This window comes from Danio rerio, chromosome 4 (genome assembly GCF_052040795.2).
Source record: "Danio rerio strain M-AB ecotype USA chromosome 4, GRCz13ab, whole genome shotgun sequence".
Taxonomy (NCBI): domain Eukaryota; kingdom Metazoa; phylum Chordata; class Actinopteri; order Cypriniformes; family Danionidae; genus Danio; species Danio rerio.
This window is the reverse complement of record NC_141024.2, coordinates 38,662,027-38,678,810: the sequence shown is the minus strand read 5'-3', so window position 1 is coordinate 38,678,810 and position 16,784 is coordinate 38,662,027. Positions and strand designations below refer to the sequence as shown.

Sequence of the window (16,784 nt, the reverse complement as noted above, 5' to 3'; positions counted from 1 at the left end):
CACCAGCCCGAAGGGGGCGAGCGGGTCTGGATCATCATCGGACAATGAAAGCCCACCCACCGATGCCGTGGACATCTGGTCTTCGGTGTCATCGGGCGTAAGGGCTACCATCTGTTAGACGGATCGCTTCCCCCGCCCGAAGCTTGGATGGAGCGCTTAGAGGAGCGGGAGGTCCGCGGGCCCGTGGGCGACGGATTATCTCTCGCTGAAACCCTCAGATCTGCCCGAGTGCCCGCTGCAGAGCAGGGGACAACTGGGGTGGTTCGCCCTTTTGCAAAGGCTAACCGCGATCTTGCGCAACAGTCATGGCATCGCAATGACGACATGAACTGCCCGCGAGCAGCGCATTAACATGCTGGACCCCCAGACATGTAACGCAGTGCCCGCGCCCATCATCCGAGGACAGGAAACCACCGCATCCAGAAACGCACAGTCGGAGCGCCATCCTGATAAGGACGTGCTGCACGACTGTGTTGCTCTTTCTGTGAAGTTTGCAACTTTATACGCACCGCTCTGGAGGACCGGACCCAAAGAACGCCAGGCAAGGGAGAAACCCAGCTCGACCGTCTGCCACTGCGTGTACACACTCTGGACCGGGAGAATGCTCTCGTTCGCTCAGAATCGCTGGTCACAGCAGGAGGAACCCTCATCGACTCGATCAGAAAGTCTCTGAAGCGAAAAGGATAGCGTCTGCTGGCGCCAGGTGAGCTTATATACTCAGTTGATTGCTTATGCCGCTCACCTGCGCAGGCTTGCGCTGCCAATTCATTCTTAATTGGCCCGTTCAATACTCTTTCAGACGAGTAGCTTCTGAACCGAACCTCCCAATGCGTGGATTTTACAATCAAATCCACTTATAGTGCTGAAGTTCCCCCCGAAGGGGAACCAAATTTCTCCAGTAAAGTCATTAGTTCAGGAAGTGAGGTTGTGGGTGTGCTTAAATAAATCAAAATATCATCTGCATAAAATGCCAGCTTGTGAATATCTCCATTTATGTTTATACCTTTAATATTTTTAGTTTGTCTTATCCATTGTGCCAAAGGTTCTATATATAGAGCAAATAACAATGGTGAGATTGGGCATCCTTGTCTTGTCCCACATTGTAATGTTATGGTGTCTGTGAGGTATCCATTTATTTTTATCCGGGCTACTGGTTTATTGTAAATTGTACGAATGCCTTTTATAAAGTTTTCATGTATGCCAAATCTTTCAAGAGCTTTATATAAAAAAGACCAATTTACAGAGTCAAAAGCCTTCTCCGCGTCAAGACTGATTAAAAGAGCCTCCATTTTGTTCTGATATATATGATTTAGTATATGTAAGGATCTTCTAATATTATCATAAGTTTGTCTTTGCGAGATAAAACCTGTCTGATCTTTATGTATTAGCTGCGGAAGAATCTTTTCCAGTCTTTTGGCGAGAATGCCTGTGTATAATTTATAATCAACATTTAAGATCGAGATTGGCCTATATGAACCGCATTCTAATTTATCTTTCCCCTCCTTTGGTAAAACAGAGATTACTGCTTCATTCCATGATGGGGGCATCTTACCCTCTTTTATAGTGATATTGCACGCTTGGAGTAGGCTTGGAGTTAAGTTTGATCGAAAAGTTTTATACCATTCTGATGAAAACCCGTCGGGGCCAGGTGACTTATTTGATTTAAGATTAGAAATAGCGTTGACTAATTCAGTTTCAGTTATTTCAGCAGTTAATATTTTATTTTGTTCTTCTGTTACAACTGGTAGGTTGATAGAATTGAGAAATTGTTCTATTTGTTGGGCGTTCTTTAAATGTGGCTGAGTATACAAGAGCTCGTAATAGTTTTTAAAAGTCTTTTGTATTTCATGTTGTTTGTGTAGTGTATTTTTAGAATTCAAATCCCTTATTTTGTATATTGATCTCTCAATTTGTTGTTTTTGCATCCTTCTTGCTAACAATTTAGTGCCCTTTGGACCAGATTCATAGTATTTTTGTTTTGTAAATTTAATCTTTCTTTCGATTTCTTGTGCATATATTAAATTTATCTCGTTTCTGATTTTCTTTATTTTAGTCATTAAATCAGATTTCCTTCTTATGTTGTAATTCCAGATCTTTTAGTTCTTCATTAAGGTTTGTTAATTTTAATCGTTTTTGTTTCTTTTCTTGAGCACATAGTGATATGATTCTACCTCTAATGACTGCTTTTAATGTATCCCATAATATGGCTGGGTTAACTTCTCCATTATCATTCTCTGTAAAAAATAACTTTATATCTTCCTTAATTTGAGTTTGAAATTGTTGATTATTCAGCATATTTGTATTTAATCTCCACAATGTTCTTCCTGGATTATCTCTAATATGTATAGTACAAGAGAGAGGGGCGTGATCAGATAGGTCAATCGTTCCAATATCACAGGTTTGTACTCTATGTCGATCTCGCTTGAGTACAAAAAAATAATCTATTCGTGAGTATACATCATGGGGGTTTGAGTAAAAAGTGTAGTCACGGCCTGTTGGATAAAGATCTCTCCAGAGATCTACTATACCTAGCTCATTCATTAAAATTTTTATTTTTTTATGTAGGGGGGTGAGTTTAGAGTTTTTTGATGAATCTAGATTTGGATTAAGACGGATATTCCAATCTCCACCACATATAACAATTCCTTTGCCTTCTATCATTAAGTCAATTATTTTCCTATAGAAAGATAACTTGCTTCCTGGGGGAGCATATACATTACATACAGTTATATTAATATCTTCAACTTTCCCTGTTACTGAAATATATCTCCCTTCCTTGTCTGAAATTTCTGAGAGGTGTTCAAATGGTATTTTTTGCGAAATTAATATTGCTACTCCCCTTCTATGTCCTGATTTGTAAGAAGAATAATACACTTTGGAAAATCCCATTCTCTTTAATTTTTCATGTTCTATTGGTGTAAGGTGTGTCTCTTGTAACAACACTATCCCTGCATTTTCTTTTTTCATTTTTAACAGTATTTGACTTCTCTTACCTGGATTCAACACTCCATTTACATTAAATGTAATAACTTTAAGATTACCTTTATTCATATTTTTGTAGTTTACTAACCAATTTAATTCCCCTCTGCGTCTCTCTTATTGACCGTAGTGTATATTTTGACATTGCCTCTCTTAAATTATAGATACTAAACTGATACCAAATTAGAACAATTTTAAGGAACATTACACCACCGTAACTAACAAGAACAGTTGCTTCCGGTGTAGAGGCTCGATTCTAAAGAGCCTTATGGGGCTTACTGCGTTTTAAGCCTCCGTAAGGGAAATGTCCACTTTATTCAAGAAGTGGGGCCCTATTAATTGGTCGTAAATTAGTCCAGACAACACAAAAAAAAAGTCTAACTCCAAAAGAAAATTATCCTTGGATGACCGTCAATAATCAAGTACCGACATTTTCAAACATTATTCGAATGCAATTAGGAATATAACATTATTCATTCAGATGATTGTTTCAAAAACAGTCAGATAGGATAAAATACTGGTGTGAAAGACATATGAGATCTTAGCTGTTTTCCTGGATTAGATGTATAGAATTCCGTTTTTGTTCATTTTCTAAATTGCTTAAGCTTCTCCTTATACTGACTACGGGAAGCTTTTTTGGGTTGTGCGTCACCGGCCACCTCTCCGTATCTCTGATCTTCTCCCCGGTCCCGTCGTTTCAGTACCGGTTGCCAGGTGGTTAGTTGTTTAGCTGTAATTTCCTCCTGTTCTATTGCCACGGAAGGTTTCACCACCGCGACCGTAAATCCACGCTTGACCAAGTCTTTCGTCGCCTCCGTCGCATTCTGGTACAGTTGGGTGCCATCCTCATAGAAAACACGCATCCTTGCCGGGTATGGGGTCTGGAATTTTATTTGCTTCTCCTTCAATACTTTCTTGACTTCGACATACTCTCCTCGCTTTTTAAGCACCTCTAAAGGGAAGTCGTGGTCTACGAAGAAACGAGTGTCATTAAAATACACCTTTTTTCTCTGCCAGGCCTTTCGAAGCACTTCTTCTTTCGTCCGGTAGCTCGAAAATTTCACTACTATTGAGCGTGGCTTTGCCTCCGGGTTACTGGGTTTCGGTTGTAACGCTCGATGTGCTCGTTCAATTCCAAGTTCACGGTCCCGGGGTAAGTCCAATGCGTTTTTCAGCAAATTATTTAGAAACTCAATCATGTCTGTGCCTTCCTTGTCTTCAGGTATACCGTAAATCCTTAGATTATCTCTGCGTGCCCGTCCTTCCTGATCGAGCACTCTGGCTTCCAGATTAGCTTGGCGCTGTATGAGGCGTTTGATTAGCGTCGATGCTAATTGTAGCGTGGTCTCGGTCTCTTCAATTCTTTCCTCAGCCTCTTCCAGTCTATCGTTCGTTCTTTTTAATTCCTGTTTGAATTCGTCAAACTGCTCCATGTTATCCTTTCTGAATTCTCGAAGTTCGATGAGAATACACCGCAGACTGACCTCGGGGCCCTCTTCGCCATGAGGTGATGGTGTCCGGGAACGGCTTCTGTTTAACGTTACTTGACTTGTTTCAGGGTTGTTTTCTGATACATTCGATGTTATTTTGCTCCTTGTGGTGACCCCTTTCTCCATCATTACTTTAATACTCCCAAAGTTTCACAAAATCAGGTTTTAGGGGGTTATTTTGTTAACCGTCGGCGAGCTCGAAGATTAAGCAGTCATCCTGTCGGTGGCGCAACAGGAAGCCTGGAATGATGGTTTATATAAGAATAAATGCAGGAGCGCCAGAATAAATGCAGGAGCGCCAGAATAAATGCAGGAGCGCCAGAATAAATGTAGGAGCGCCAGAATAAATGCAGGAGCGCCAGAATAAATGTAGGAGCGCCAGAATAAATGCAGGACCATATTTCTCGTGCTGTCCGGGGGGAGGGCTCTGAGCTCGAGGAGACACCCCAACTCGAGTTATTCCCCTTATCAGGAAACAAAGAGGAGTTGGGATTCGAGCGAAGTATCTAGCCCGGCCCCAGAACGCTCCCACCGGGAATGCAATGCAAGAGGTGAGGTGACGGGGTGGTGAACAAATGCTAAAGTCGTGAGATGCTGCAGGTAAGACAGCTTTGGTATATATAGGGGTTGTTCAAGAACTGATTCGATGATGGGATAATTGTCAATGACGTATTCGATACTGAAACTTCTGCGCATGCTCCTCCCGAAATTTGTTTACAAACAATCACTTCACGAGTTCACACTTGCATTCGTTTATGTATAAAGCATGTTGGGCGTGCTGTCCGGGGGGAGGGCTCTGAGCTCGAGGAGACACCCCAACTTGAGTTGTTCCCCTTATTAGGAAACAAAGAGGAGTTGGTATTCGAGCGAAGTATCTAGCCCGGCCCCAGAATGCTCCCCAAAAAACGCTATTAGTTACAGGACAGCAGCCAGACAATGTGCAAGCCCCTCAAAATTTGCTGGTCTAAAAAATTTGGAGGGGTGCTGTTGAGTTATAAGGTATGTGTTTCGGGAGGAAGCAGTTGCTGTGTTGATAGTGGTGCATGATGAATGTCTCCAGCAAGAGTGTCTGCTCCCACGGGAGACGGGCGTCCCGTAGGAGCGGTCACTGCGTTAGCAATGGTGCATAAGAAGATGTGCATCTCCCGTAGGAGTGGTCACTGCACTAGCAGTAGTGTGTAATCAAGTGTGTGTCTCCCGTAGGAGCGGTCACTGCGATTGCAGTGGTGCATAATAATAAGGTGTATGTCTCCCGTGGGAGCAGTCACTGCGCTTGCAGTGGTGCAAAATTGTAAGGTGTACGTCTCTCGTAGGAGCGCTCGCTGCGCTTGCAGTGGTGCATAATTATAAGATGTACATCTCCTGTAGGAGCGGTCGCTGCGCTTGCAGTGGTGCATAATATTAATGTATGCGTCCCCCGTAGGAGCGGTCACTGCGCTAGCAGTGGTGCATGATAATAAGGTATATGTCTCCCGTGGGAGCAGTCACTGCGCTAGCAGTGGTGCATGATAATAAGATGTATGTCTCCCGTGGGAGCAGTCACTGCGCTTGCAGTGGTGCTTTTATGGTTATTTAAGATGGAAAGGCTAGGGTTAACGCAACATTTAAAAATGATGACCCTTTTATGAATGGTGGTGGCAATTGAGCAGACAAACAACCAAATTATGCCAAAATATTTATAATTTAAAATATATTTATTTTACAAAGTGGATAACTGATAAACAAAGTATATACAAGATAAAGAAAACAAAAATAAATAAATGGTTGTAATAAAGGGGAGGAGGAACAAAAGTGGCGCCAAAGAAAAGAAAATAATATAACAAAACACAACTCTAACTAGAACCCACAATCTCTATATTATCTAATAAAAGAAAGAAAAAGAAAAGTCTTCAGCGTTTTCACGGCCTATCTAAACTACACTTCTAAATACAAACGTAAACAAAACTTACAATTAGTGGCACACACTTCTAAACTAGTGTGTATAATACATTGGTATCTCCTACGTGTAGCAACATGTAGGTCACGTGACATCTACCCTGTTCCTCGAATCCCATGGATGTCGTATATCTGGTAATCAGAGAGAAAACACAATTAGAACACTTTTTAAGATCGATTTCAGCACAAATGATTATAACACACATAGCACAAGAAACTGTCACATAATCCAGCCATCCAGCAAAACACACAGTCAACCAACATAGCAAACACACAACAATGAGCAAGCAAAAAGCAAGCTAGTGTGATGGTGTAGTGCAGCTGATTGATATGAGTAACCAAAATGTGATGGTGCTGTGCAGCTGATTGGCATTGACATCGGCCAATCGGCACGTAGCAACGCCTTTTTAAACCTGATTGGTTGGTGCTTGGGATACGTCACGTCCGACTCCGACGCACTGGTTTGGGTGTCTGTAGCCGCGGCTACAGGTAGAGGCTCTGCGCTCGTTCTGAATTTTTTGTAAGTTGTTTGATTCGACCCACGTTAAGCTCTCTTTTGGCATTGTTCTAGTGCATCGTGTGGCGGTGGCTTTTCCCTTGGCTGTGGTGGCTGGATGACTGTTCAATTGCAGGTATGTGATAGCTTTTAACTGGCTGAGTAATGGGGTTTAGCCGCATTTAACCTGCGTGTTTCATGCCGTACAGCTATTAATTCCGGTACCTTGCTGTATTGTATTGACCAACGAGTGATTAGAACGTGTCTGAGTGTGCGCCCATTGGTAAGTGAAGCACGTATGATTTGGTGTGATCATTTAAAGGACCATGTTAATGGGCTTGTTTGCGCTTTTTCTCCTTAGGATCCTCCCTTTTCCCCTTTCTTTCTCCCCTTTCTCTCTTACGTCGGATCTTCCTCTGGTATCATTTGCTTACTAGCTCCCGTGTTCATCGCTATTGCCGTGGTTACCGGAGATCGTCTTCAACTGCTGCTAATGCTAATGCCGGCGTATTGGCTGCCGCTTGGACACCACCAATGCAGCTGTTAGCGGGGACTGCCTGCAATAATTCTTAGCGTGCTGCTTTGTGCTCCCCTTCATTCTTTCATTTGTTTACTTGTGTTGGATCATTGATTTGTTAACATTAGCAGTGTTCTGCTTTTTGTTGTGTCTTTAATTTATGCAAAGCATTGATTTTGTTTTCGTTATTAAGATTATTCTTTTGTGTGTTTATTAGTCTTATTTCGAGTTACTGTTAATGTTTGGGTTTAGTGTAGGTCAGATGGTGCAACTACAGCTGTAGCTATCTTTCAATTAGATCATGTAAAGTAGGTGTTAACCTGATTGACCCACTTATTTGTGTTTTGTTGGTTTTTTATTTTTATTTATTTCAGGAACTGAGGTTTCCCCCGGTGGATGACGGGTCACTTTCCACTGGTGGTGGTGTTTCTCTACCCTGTGCTGTGGGACACTGAGTGCGTGATAGCGTGATTTTTGAGTGCACTTTGGTGTGTGCGTGTGCTGGGGTAAAGTCTGTCCACTCGTACCCAGTCAGTGGGAACCTCCAATCCTGGTTTGGTTTTGTTTATTTATTGTTTCTTGTGTTTAATAATGAAGTGGGAGTTTTTGATGTGTTTTTAAGGACCGTACAATTTGACAGTTTTATTCCAAATAAATATTTTTGTACTTTTGCATTACCTCACGTCTCTGTGCCTTTCTGGGAGAAACGAACCTGTGTCCTTTTCTAATAGTTGTTTCCCTGGGTAACTCCCGGGGTGGCGTAGTCGGTTATTTTTATTTAAAGAGATTTAAACCCTACTTTATACCCTCGTCACACTAGCTTTCGACTGCACCGGCTTCCTTTTAAAGTGGGGAAGTCTGCTTGTGATTGGACAATGATGACGTCATCGCAAATGGTAATGATGACTGGCATCTTGCTTAGCCAATAGGTAGATGAGCTGGGCGGACCTAAAGAAAATGATAGGTAGAGAAGGAGGGAGAGAGAAAAAAATACAAACAAACACAGGCACAGATACTGAGCCGTAACAGGTGCAAAATTGTAAGGTGTACGTCTCCCGTAGGAGCGGACACTGCGCTTGCAGTGGTGCATAATTATAAGATGTACGTCTCCCGTAGGAGCGGTCGCTGTGCTTGCAGTGGTGCATAATATTAATGTATGCGTCCCCTGTAGGAGCGGTCACTGCGCTAGCAGTGGTGCATGATAATAAGGTGTGCGTCTCCTGTAGGAGTTGTCACTGCACTAGCAGTAGATTGAAATAAGGTGTGCATCCCCCGTAGAATCGGTTACTGCGCTTGCAGTAGTGCATAATGATAAGGAGTCTGACAGTAGGAGCGGTAAGTACAATTGCAATACAGTACAAAATGATAGGGTGTGCGACTCCTATAGGAGCAGTCACTGCACTTGCAATGATACAAAATGATAAGGTGTGTGACTCCTGTAGGAGCGGTAACTGTGCTTGTAGTGGTGCATGATAAATAAGGTGTGCGTCTCTAATGAGAGCGGTTACTGCGCTAGCAGTGGTGCATAATAATATGGTGTACGTCTCCCGTAGGAGCAGTCACTGCGCTTGCAGTAGTACATAATAGTGTATGCGTCCCCAGTGGGAGTGGTCGCTGTGCGGCAGTAACCTTATAATAAAACTACTTGAAGGGGTTAATGACCAGGATTAGGAAAGGTTTAGGGGTTGAAATAGTAAAAAGGGGGCAATGATGGAGCATTTCCACTGATTTTTCCATTTAATTTCTTTGGAAAACTTAATTGATAGGATTAAGGGAACTTAAGGTACTTAAGGTTTTTTACATGTTAAGTACCTTGACAATGAATCTAAGGAATATAGTCTATACGTGGCCCAAGATCACGGGTGGAAGCAAAAGAGAAGAGAGGAGGGGCTGCCGGCGCAAGTGACAACAGTAGAGGCGGCCTCGCGCTGGAACTTGCATCAGGGCCTGAAAGAAAGTTGGGGACTTAAGCCGTTTGCGGAGGCATGCTCGCGTTACTGATGGCCCTAGGATCACAGGTGGAAGGAATAGAGAAAAGTGGAGGCGCTGCCGGCGTTAGTGACGTCAGCGGAGGCGACCTCGCCCTGGAACTTTCATTGGGGCCTGACAGAAAGTTGGGGGCTAGAGCCGTTTGCGGAGGCGTGCTCGCAATACTGATGGCCCTAGGATCACAGGTGGAAGGAAAAGATAAGAGGCTGCCGGCATTAGTGACGTCAGCAGAGGCGGCCTCATGCTGGAACTTGCGTCAGGGCCTGAAGAAAGTTGGGGCTAGAGCCGTTGCGAAGGCATGCTCGCTCTACTGTTGGCCCTAGAATCACAGGTGGAAGAAAAAGAGAAGAGAGAAGGGGCTGCCGGCGTTAGTGACATCAGCGGAGGCGGCCTCACACTGGAACTATGTCACGGCCTTAACAAACCTGGTTCATCTGCAAGCGGCATGAGGAAAGAGTCCGCTTGTTAACATTTCTTGAGTCTCCTCGTGCAGTAAGTTGCGAAATTATTCGTTTATGATCAATTTTAATCATGTTACACGTTAAGTTAGTTTATAAGAAGTCATAGTGTACATAACCATTTTTGGGCTTGCTGCATAACATATACCAAACTTTAACAATTTATAAAAATTAATCTCTTGCGTCATGTATGAGGCACAGACATATATATTGTGATCATGATCTTCGAAAGTAATAAATCGCTTTGTAAACGTTATAATTACCATTTCGTGAGTCTCCCCATGCAGTTGAATAGAGCGTTTGGACCTGGAAGCCGCTTCGCGTGACGTCACACTTACGAGCGGACAGGCTTGTTATTCCTAAATGTGGGGCGCCAAGAGCAGTGGCATTGCAGGTGCTACTAAGTGGAAATGTTCTGTGTGTGGGGGATGGACGAGGCCGTCCAGAGACATACTCATGCTGTCATGGCGAATTGGCCGATGGTGGAGCTTCGCCTGTAGAGCGGCGGCCTGGCACTCGCTTGATCTGGGCCGGTGGTTGCCAAACTGGGTAGCGGCTCAGGTTTGTTGCTGGTGTCTGGTAGAGCGGCGGCGTGGCAGGCCTAAGTTAAGACCTCGGACTCTGTTGATATGCTCTGCCGAGTGCTGATGCGCTAAACGTCGGCTTGGAGTTTGCAGGAGCAGCCATGTCATCCTCATGGAAATTTGCTGTTTGGACAAGGCTACAGCGATTGGTTGTGCCAATGATAAAGTCGTGAGATGCTGCAGGTAAGACAGCTTTGGTATATATAGGGGCTGCTCAAGAACTGATTTGATGATGGGATAATTGTCAATGACGTATTCGATACTGAAACTTCTGCGCATGCTCCTCCCGAAATTTGTTTACAAAACATCACTTCAGAATGGGCTGTCCTCCATTATGCTGAGCGCTGTATGTGACTTATACAGCCGCACATATAATATATATTTGAAATGGTGTAAAACGTGTTCGCCAAACTCTCTTGTGCATTAATCCAGCATTTAATAATCATTTCTTAATGAGTCTGAGACACTGAAGTAGAGGAATGACAAACGCTTTAAACACAAGAATAAATCAGATTTAAACATGAAAAACAATTACTGTAAATCTAAATCATATTTGAAGACCTTTAATATAGATTACACTAATAGTTGCAGTCTTAGTTCACTGTTTGAAAACTTTACCAGGTTGTGTCTGTCTGTGGGTGTCAACATTCAAAATCACTTTCTGTGTGAACAGCCCTTAAGTCTTACCAGATGTGGAGCCCAAATGTGCTGGGGTAATATTTTGTTTATATTGATATAAAGTTCTACAGATGATGTCGAGTCCTTGTTGAGTGTGTGAGTGTGTGTGTTTGCTGATGCGAGGGCTCGATCAATAAGGAGAGCTAATCAGGATGTGTGTGTTCATCACTGTTGTTGACATGAGCAGAAACAGCAGTCAGCATCTTCACAACACAAAGAGATGTGTGATTGTCCAACTGTGTGATGTGGACTACTGCTGTGTTTGTAGATTGTCTGGCTGTATGGTGACAGAGGAAGGCTGTGGTTTTCTGTCTTCAGCTCTGACTTCGAACCCCTCACACCTGAGAGAGCTGGATCTGAGCTACAATCATCCAGGAGATTCAGGAGTGAAGCTGCTCTCTGAACAACTGGAGGATCCAAACTACACACTGGACAAACTCAAGTATGTGGAGCAGCACTGCCTTTTTTATTGTGAATACAGATACTTTGATACTTCACTGCTCTTCTAGTGTCCAGATATGAATCAAAGCTGTTAAATATGTCAGTGCACTGGGGCAGTTCTCACATTAAGCGTGATATTATATCTCATATTAACACTGTACAGTTTCAGCATTGTAGTTGTAGGAACTCATCGGCCTTTTTCAGTGGTCAACACAAGTTGAATCTGAAATCTTGGGCAACTCCAATGGTCTCATTCATTGAACTAGCTTGAGGGCTTATACCATCAGGATAACAGAGCGCCAATTGATTTTGGGCTCCTCTGACCAGTACTTCTCCGCAGATGTTCTGGTACCCTTCGGCTAACTAGCCAATGATTAATTAAATCAGTTAAATTAAAACACAATGGCCCTTACAGGATCTTCAGCGGAAACCATTTCACGAGACTTTTAATTGACTCCTGGTCATGTGCTCGCCTTGGGCACATCCTGCTAGAAGCACAATTTCGTAGAGACAAAGAGACCTCTAGAAACATTAATGCATATGAACAAAAGCTAATCTCTTAATGTTAGAACTAAGGCAGATGTATCTTTGAATAATATGCCATAATGTTCCTCATATGCTGTTTATTCCAATCAACTAGGTTAATCAATGTGTTGTTTTAACCCTTATAACTGTAAAATAATCTGTATGTGTCTGAAATGTATGATGTCTGGTATTGAACGAAAGCTAGTGACATTTGCAATACGTTGGTGTAAATGAAAAACTAGTAGTACAAACAGTATTCATCTTGTAACGTTTGATGTAAGATAGTTTCAATCTTGCAAGAGTTCTACCACGTGAAATCTACATGCAGTCTGTTAATTAATGACCTTTCCTACGTCAGTACGGGGCGTGGCCCCGGGCTTCATGGCAACTGCTCATTGGCAGACAGTGCCATGGGGACGAACCAGACCAGGTCACTTAAAAACGCCCTGCAACAAAGAAACTTTGCTTTTTGCATCAGCTAGCTTGCGCATGCTTTTGCTCTCTGCCCCCTTTCGCCTGCCCGGACACCGCGCCGCCACGCGATTGGGTCACCACGAACTTCCACGCAAACCTCTTAAGTTTCGGGACTCACGAAACTGCACGAACTTCCGCAAAACCGACTCTCAGCAGTCCGTCACCTAGGTAACCCAGGACAACAGCCATTCACAAGCGTGTGAATCCCAAAGACGTCATCGAAGCGAGTCACCACCCAATCAGGAGCACCGTGTTTCCCCAAGGCCAGCCGGCGAGGGAGATTCGACTTCAGCAAAAAGGGCGCAAGTAACACAAACTAATGTTGTCTCTTGCTGATCTTGTGCAGATTGATCTTAAGCAGTTAAAGATAAGCCATATCTCTGCTTTTGTGGTTTCTCAGGTGTTATTCTAAGATCTTGCAAGAAGTATTAGAATTAATTTGGGACGTTGTCAACTCATTTTGCATCCTCTGAACTGCCTCTGTGTGTATGTGTGAATGTGTGTGTGTGTTTGTTTGTTGTTTGCTTATTACGTAGTTAGTTTCATTTATCGTAGTGTAGCTCAATAAATCTTTGTACTCATTTTGTAAGAACTGTGTTCTTGTTTATGTGCTTCTAAGTCATTGCCTCGAGCTGTAGATCTTGTTACCTTGCTAAAAGTTAACCCAATACTGTGTTATGTTATTATCGTTGGCCACGTAAATAATATAAACAAGATTGGTAAGATACGATGTCTTCTATTTGCGGGACAAATGGTAGATAAAGTGTGAATCTTTTGATCTGATTCAATCTGACTCATTTGAGTCAAATCAATGATTCGAATCTTCAGGATCCGATTCATTGAAATGAGCTAATAAACCCCTGATCGATATTAAAACGTAGGTTGATCCCCTACATAGTTGAGCAATGAAACTTGTTCTCTACATTTCTGCTGAAGAACTGTACAGTATCAGGTCAGAGATGTGTGTGTACTGTTCTCCAAATACGTCCTGTGTATACTTTAACAGCAAGTTAAACTCTCCCTCATTAACTTCACAGACACAGAATGTCCTTTATCACACTTTAATAAGGGCGGAGTAAAACTATAAACAGGAAGAAAATAAACAATATAAATTTACATTCACAATGTGGACATAACAAAGATGTTTCTGGCAAATATCTCACATATCTTGTAATCTGGCTCTTTTCTGCTTAAAAACTAACATTAACACAAAATATCAGGCAATAAAAGTGATCAGCAGACAGTGATGCTGGTTCTGATATAGTCCAGTGACAATCACATGTTGAACAAACTCAAATAAAGCAAATGACAAAAAACTCCTAAACTAATCCTTTATAACTGAAGTATTATGAACAATAAACATAACACAAACTGACGAAGCTTCCAAAGGGCGAGGATGACTGCAGATTGGTCTGGATTCACTGCTCTCCAACTTAGCAATGTTTGGAGATGATGAAGAAGCATTTGACAGAAGATGAAGATCTCCATCATATTTCAAGTCATTTAACACTGAATTCTGCTTTATTATTGTGCTGCGCTTTTGTCAATTGATCATTGAATGAATCCTTCAGTCTTTATATCTGTCTGTTTCTGTGTTTCCATTCTGTTTTCTGTTTCCACATCTGATCTAAAAGCTCCGTGTGTCATTCAGAAGCTGATTTGACAGCTCCACACACACTCATGTTGTTTTACTGCAGTTATTAATGCACTGAGATCAGCCAATCACAATCCAGCATTCAGCACACACTCCACATGTCTTATTGTGTGTGTGCGTCTGTGTGTGTGTGTGTGTCTGTGTGTTAAGCTGATGTTTGTGTACTGACTAAATGTGAATCTGTGTGTGTTTACAGTCTGGATCATGGAGGAGAGAAGAGGATTACAGCAGGACTGCACAAATGTAGGACTACACACACACACACACACACACACACACACACTCAAACACACACACGCATGCACACACTCACACAATCAGACACATTCACACACACACACACACACACACACACACACACACCCTTCCTCTCTCACACGCACAGGCTCACACACAATCAGACATATACACACACTCGCACACAAGCATGGCCCTCTCTCACACACATACACACAGACTCGCTCTCACACACATACACACTTCCTCTCTCTCTCACACTCACACACACAGCAGTGAACACATGCACACACACACACTCACACACTCCCCCCCCCCTCTCTCTCTCTCTCTCACACACACATGCCCGCATGCACGCACACATACTCACACACACTCCCTCTGTCACACACACACACAGCTGTGGTTGTAAATATGTGTGTTCTTGTGTTCAGATGTCTGTTTCCTCACACTGGATCCAAACACAGCACACACTCAACTCATTCTGTCTGAGGAGAACAGAGAGGTGAAGAGTGTGAGAGAGAATCAGCCGTATCCTGATCATCCAGACAGATTTGATGTTTATCTTCAGGTGTTGTGCAGAGAGAGTGTGTGTGGACGCTGTTACTGGGAGATTGACTGGAGTGGAGATGATCATGGTGTGTGGATATCAGTGTCATATAAGAGCATCAGGAGGAAGGGAAAAGGTGCTGAGTGTGTGTTTGGACGTAATGCTCAGTCCTGGTGTTTGAGCTGTTCTTCCTCCAGATCCTCATTCAGTCACAATCACACACACACTGTTCTCCCAGTGAAGGCGCTCAGCAGGAGAATAGGAGTGTTTGTGGATCACAGTGCAGGAACTCTGATCTTCTACAACATCTATAGAGACACAATGAGCCTCATCCACTCAGTCCAGACCACATTCACTGAGCCACTCTACCCTGGGTTCTGGCTTTATCCTGGATCATCAGTGAAACTGAGCTGAAGACTGACGAGAGATTTACCCAGAATCCTCTGCAGGAGCAGTCAGCAGCAGTGTGTGTCTGTGTGTGTGAGTCTGTATTTGTGTGTGTGCATGCATGCTTGTGTGTGAGAGAATATGTGTGCGTGACTGTGTGCATGTGAGAGTGTCTGTATTTGTGTGTGTGTGTGTGTGTGTCCAACAGACAGTGTGTGTGTGTGAGGGAAAGTCTGTGTTTGTGTCTGTCTGTGTGTGTGTGTGTGTGAGAGAGAGAGAGTGTGCGCGTTTGTGTGTGTGTGTGTGTGCGTGCATGTGTTCACTGCTGTGTGTGTGTGTGTAGTGTGAGAGTGTCTATGTTTGTGTGTGAGAGAGAGTTTGTATTTGTGTGTGTGTGTGTGTGTGTGCACGACAGACAGTGTGTGTGTGTGTGTGTCCATGTGCATGTGTGTGAGAAAGTCTGTTTGTGTGTGTTTGTGTGCGTGTGTGCTTGTTTGTATTTGTGTGTGTGTGTGCGAACGACAGACGTTGTGTGTGTGTGTGTGTCCATGTGCATGAGTGTGTGTGTGAGAAAGTCTGTGTGTGTTTGTGCATGTTTGTGCGTGTGTGTGTGTGGGAGAGAGAGAACACGTGTGTGTGTGTGTGTGTGTGTGTGCACGTGTGTGTGTGTGCGTGTGTTTGTGTGCATGTGTGTGTGTGTGTGCATGTTTGTGTGTGTGTGCGTGTGTGTGTGTGCATGCGTGTGTGTGTGTGTGTCTCAGTCTTCATCAGTGTCATCATTGATGTTGATGAAGTGTCCTCCAGGATGCTGCTGTGTTCAGATCAGCTCATTCTTGTCTACAGATTGATCTTCTTCATTGTTTCTCTGTTGTTTGAGCACAAATAATAAAAGTTAATGTCAAATCCACTGCTGATATTAGAATGTGATGATGAACATGGAAATGTCTGAATCCTGTCTGAATCTCTGTCAAATCTTGAATCAACTGTAGAGAAATCCAGCAGCTCAATGAATAAAGGAGAAATGAAGTGTGACGTTTGTTTCTGCTCTTCTGATCTTCTTCATGATTTGACTTGAACTGAACAATAAAAACACATTTATTCCAGTATTTATTGATCTGTTCATGTTAGTTGATGACAGTAAAGTTGTTCTCTGTTAGTTTTTGTTGACTCTCAGTGCATTAACTGATGTTCACCAGCACAACTGTGGATTAATAATGCTTCAGTAAATGTCTGATCACTCTCATTCATTACGAGTCATTATATATATATGATTAAATGTGTTGTCTTTTATCATGCAAGAACATATACAGTTTTTTTAATAAGTCTTTTATTAAATTGCATGTTGTATTGCCGTTGTGCAGACAGTATAAAATGCCTTGGCTGCAGCAGA

The 16,784-nt window shown here is 42.9% G+C and overlaps 1 protein-coding gene and 1 long non-coding RNA gene across 2 annotated transcripts in view; one reads left to right on the top strand and one right to left on the bottom strand.

Moving 5' to 3' along the window:
* LOC137491167 (NACHT, LRR and PYD domains-containing protein 3-like) overlaps positions 1-16,425 on the top strand; it is a 68,680-nt gene extending 52,255 nt beyond the window's left edge. Inside the window, exons 7-9 of the mRNA NM_001444537.1 lie at positions 11,395-11,568; positions 14,417-14,463; positions 14,892-16,425. Of these exons, the coding sequence (NP_001431466.1) occupies positions 11,395-11,568; positions 14,417-14,463; positions 14,892-15,421 (751 nt within the window). The 3' untranslated portion in view covers positions 15,422-16,425. The remainder of the gene's footprint in view (positions 1-11,394; positions 11,569-14,416; positions 14,464-14,891) is intronic.
* LOC147844860 (uncharacterized) lies at positions 5,088-11,285 on the bottom strand. Its single transcript, XR_015483875.2, has 4 exons — positions 8,523-11,285; positions 8,233-8,469; positions 6,013-6,703; positions 5,088-5,736 (listed from the first exon to the last, which is right to left on the bottom strand). It is a non-coding gene; the product is annotated as an uncharacterized LOC147844860 (long non-coding RNA).
* Positions 16,426-16,784: the final 359 nt, after the last annotated feature.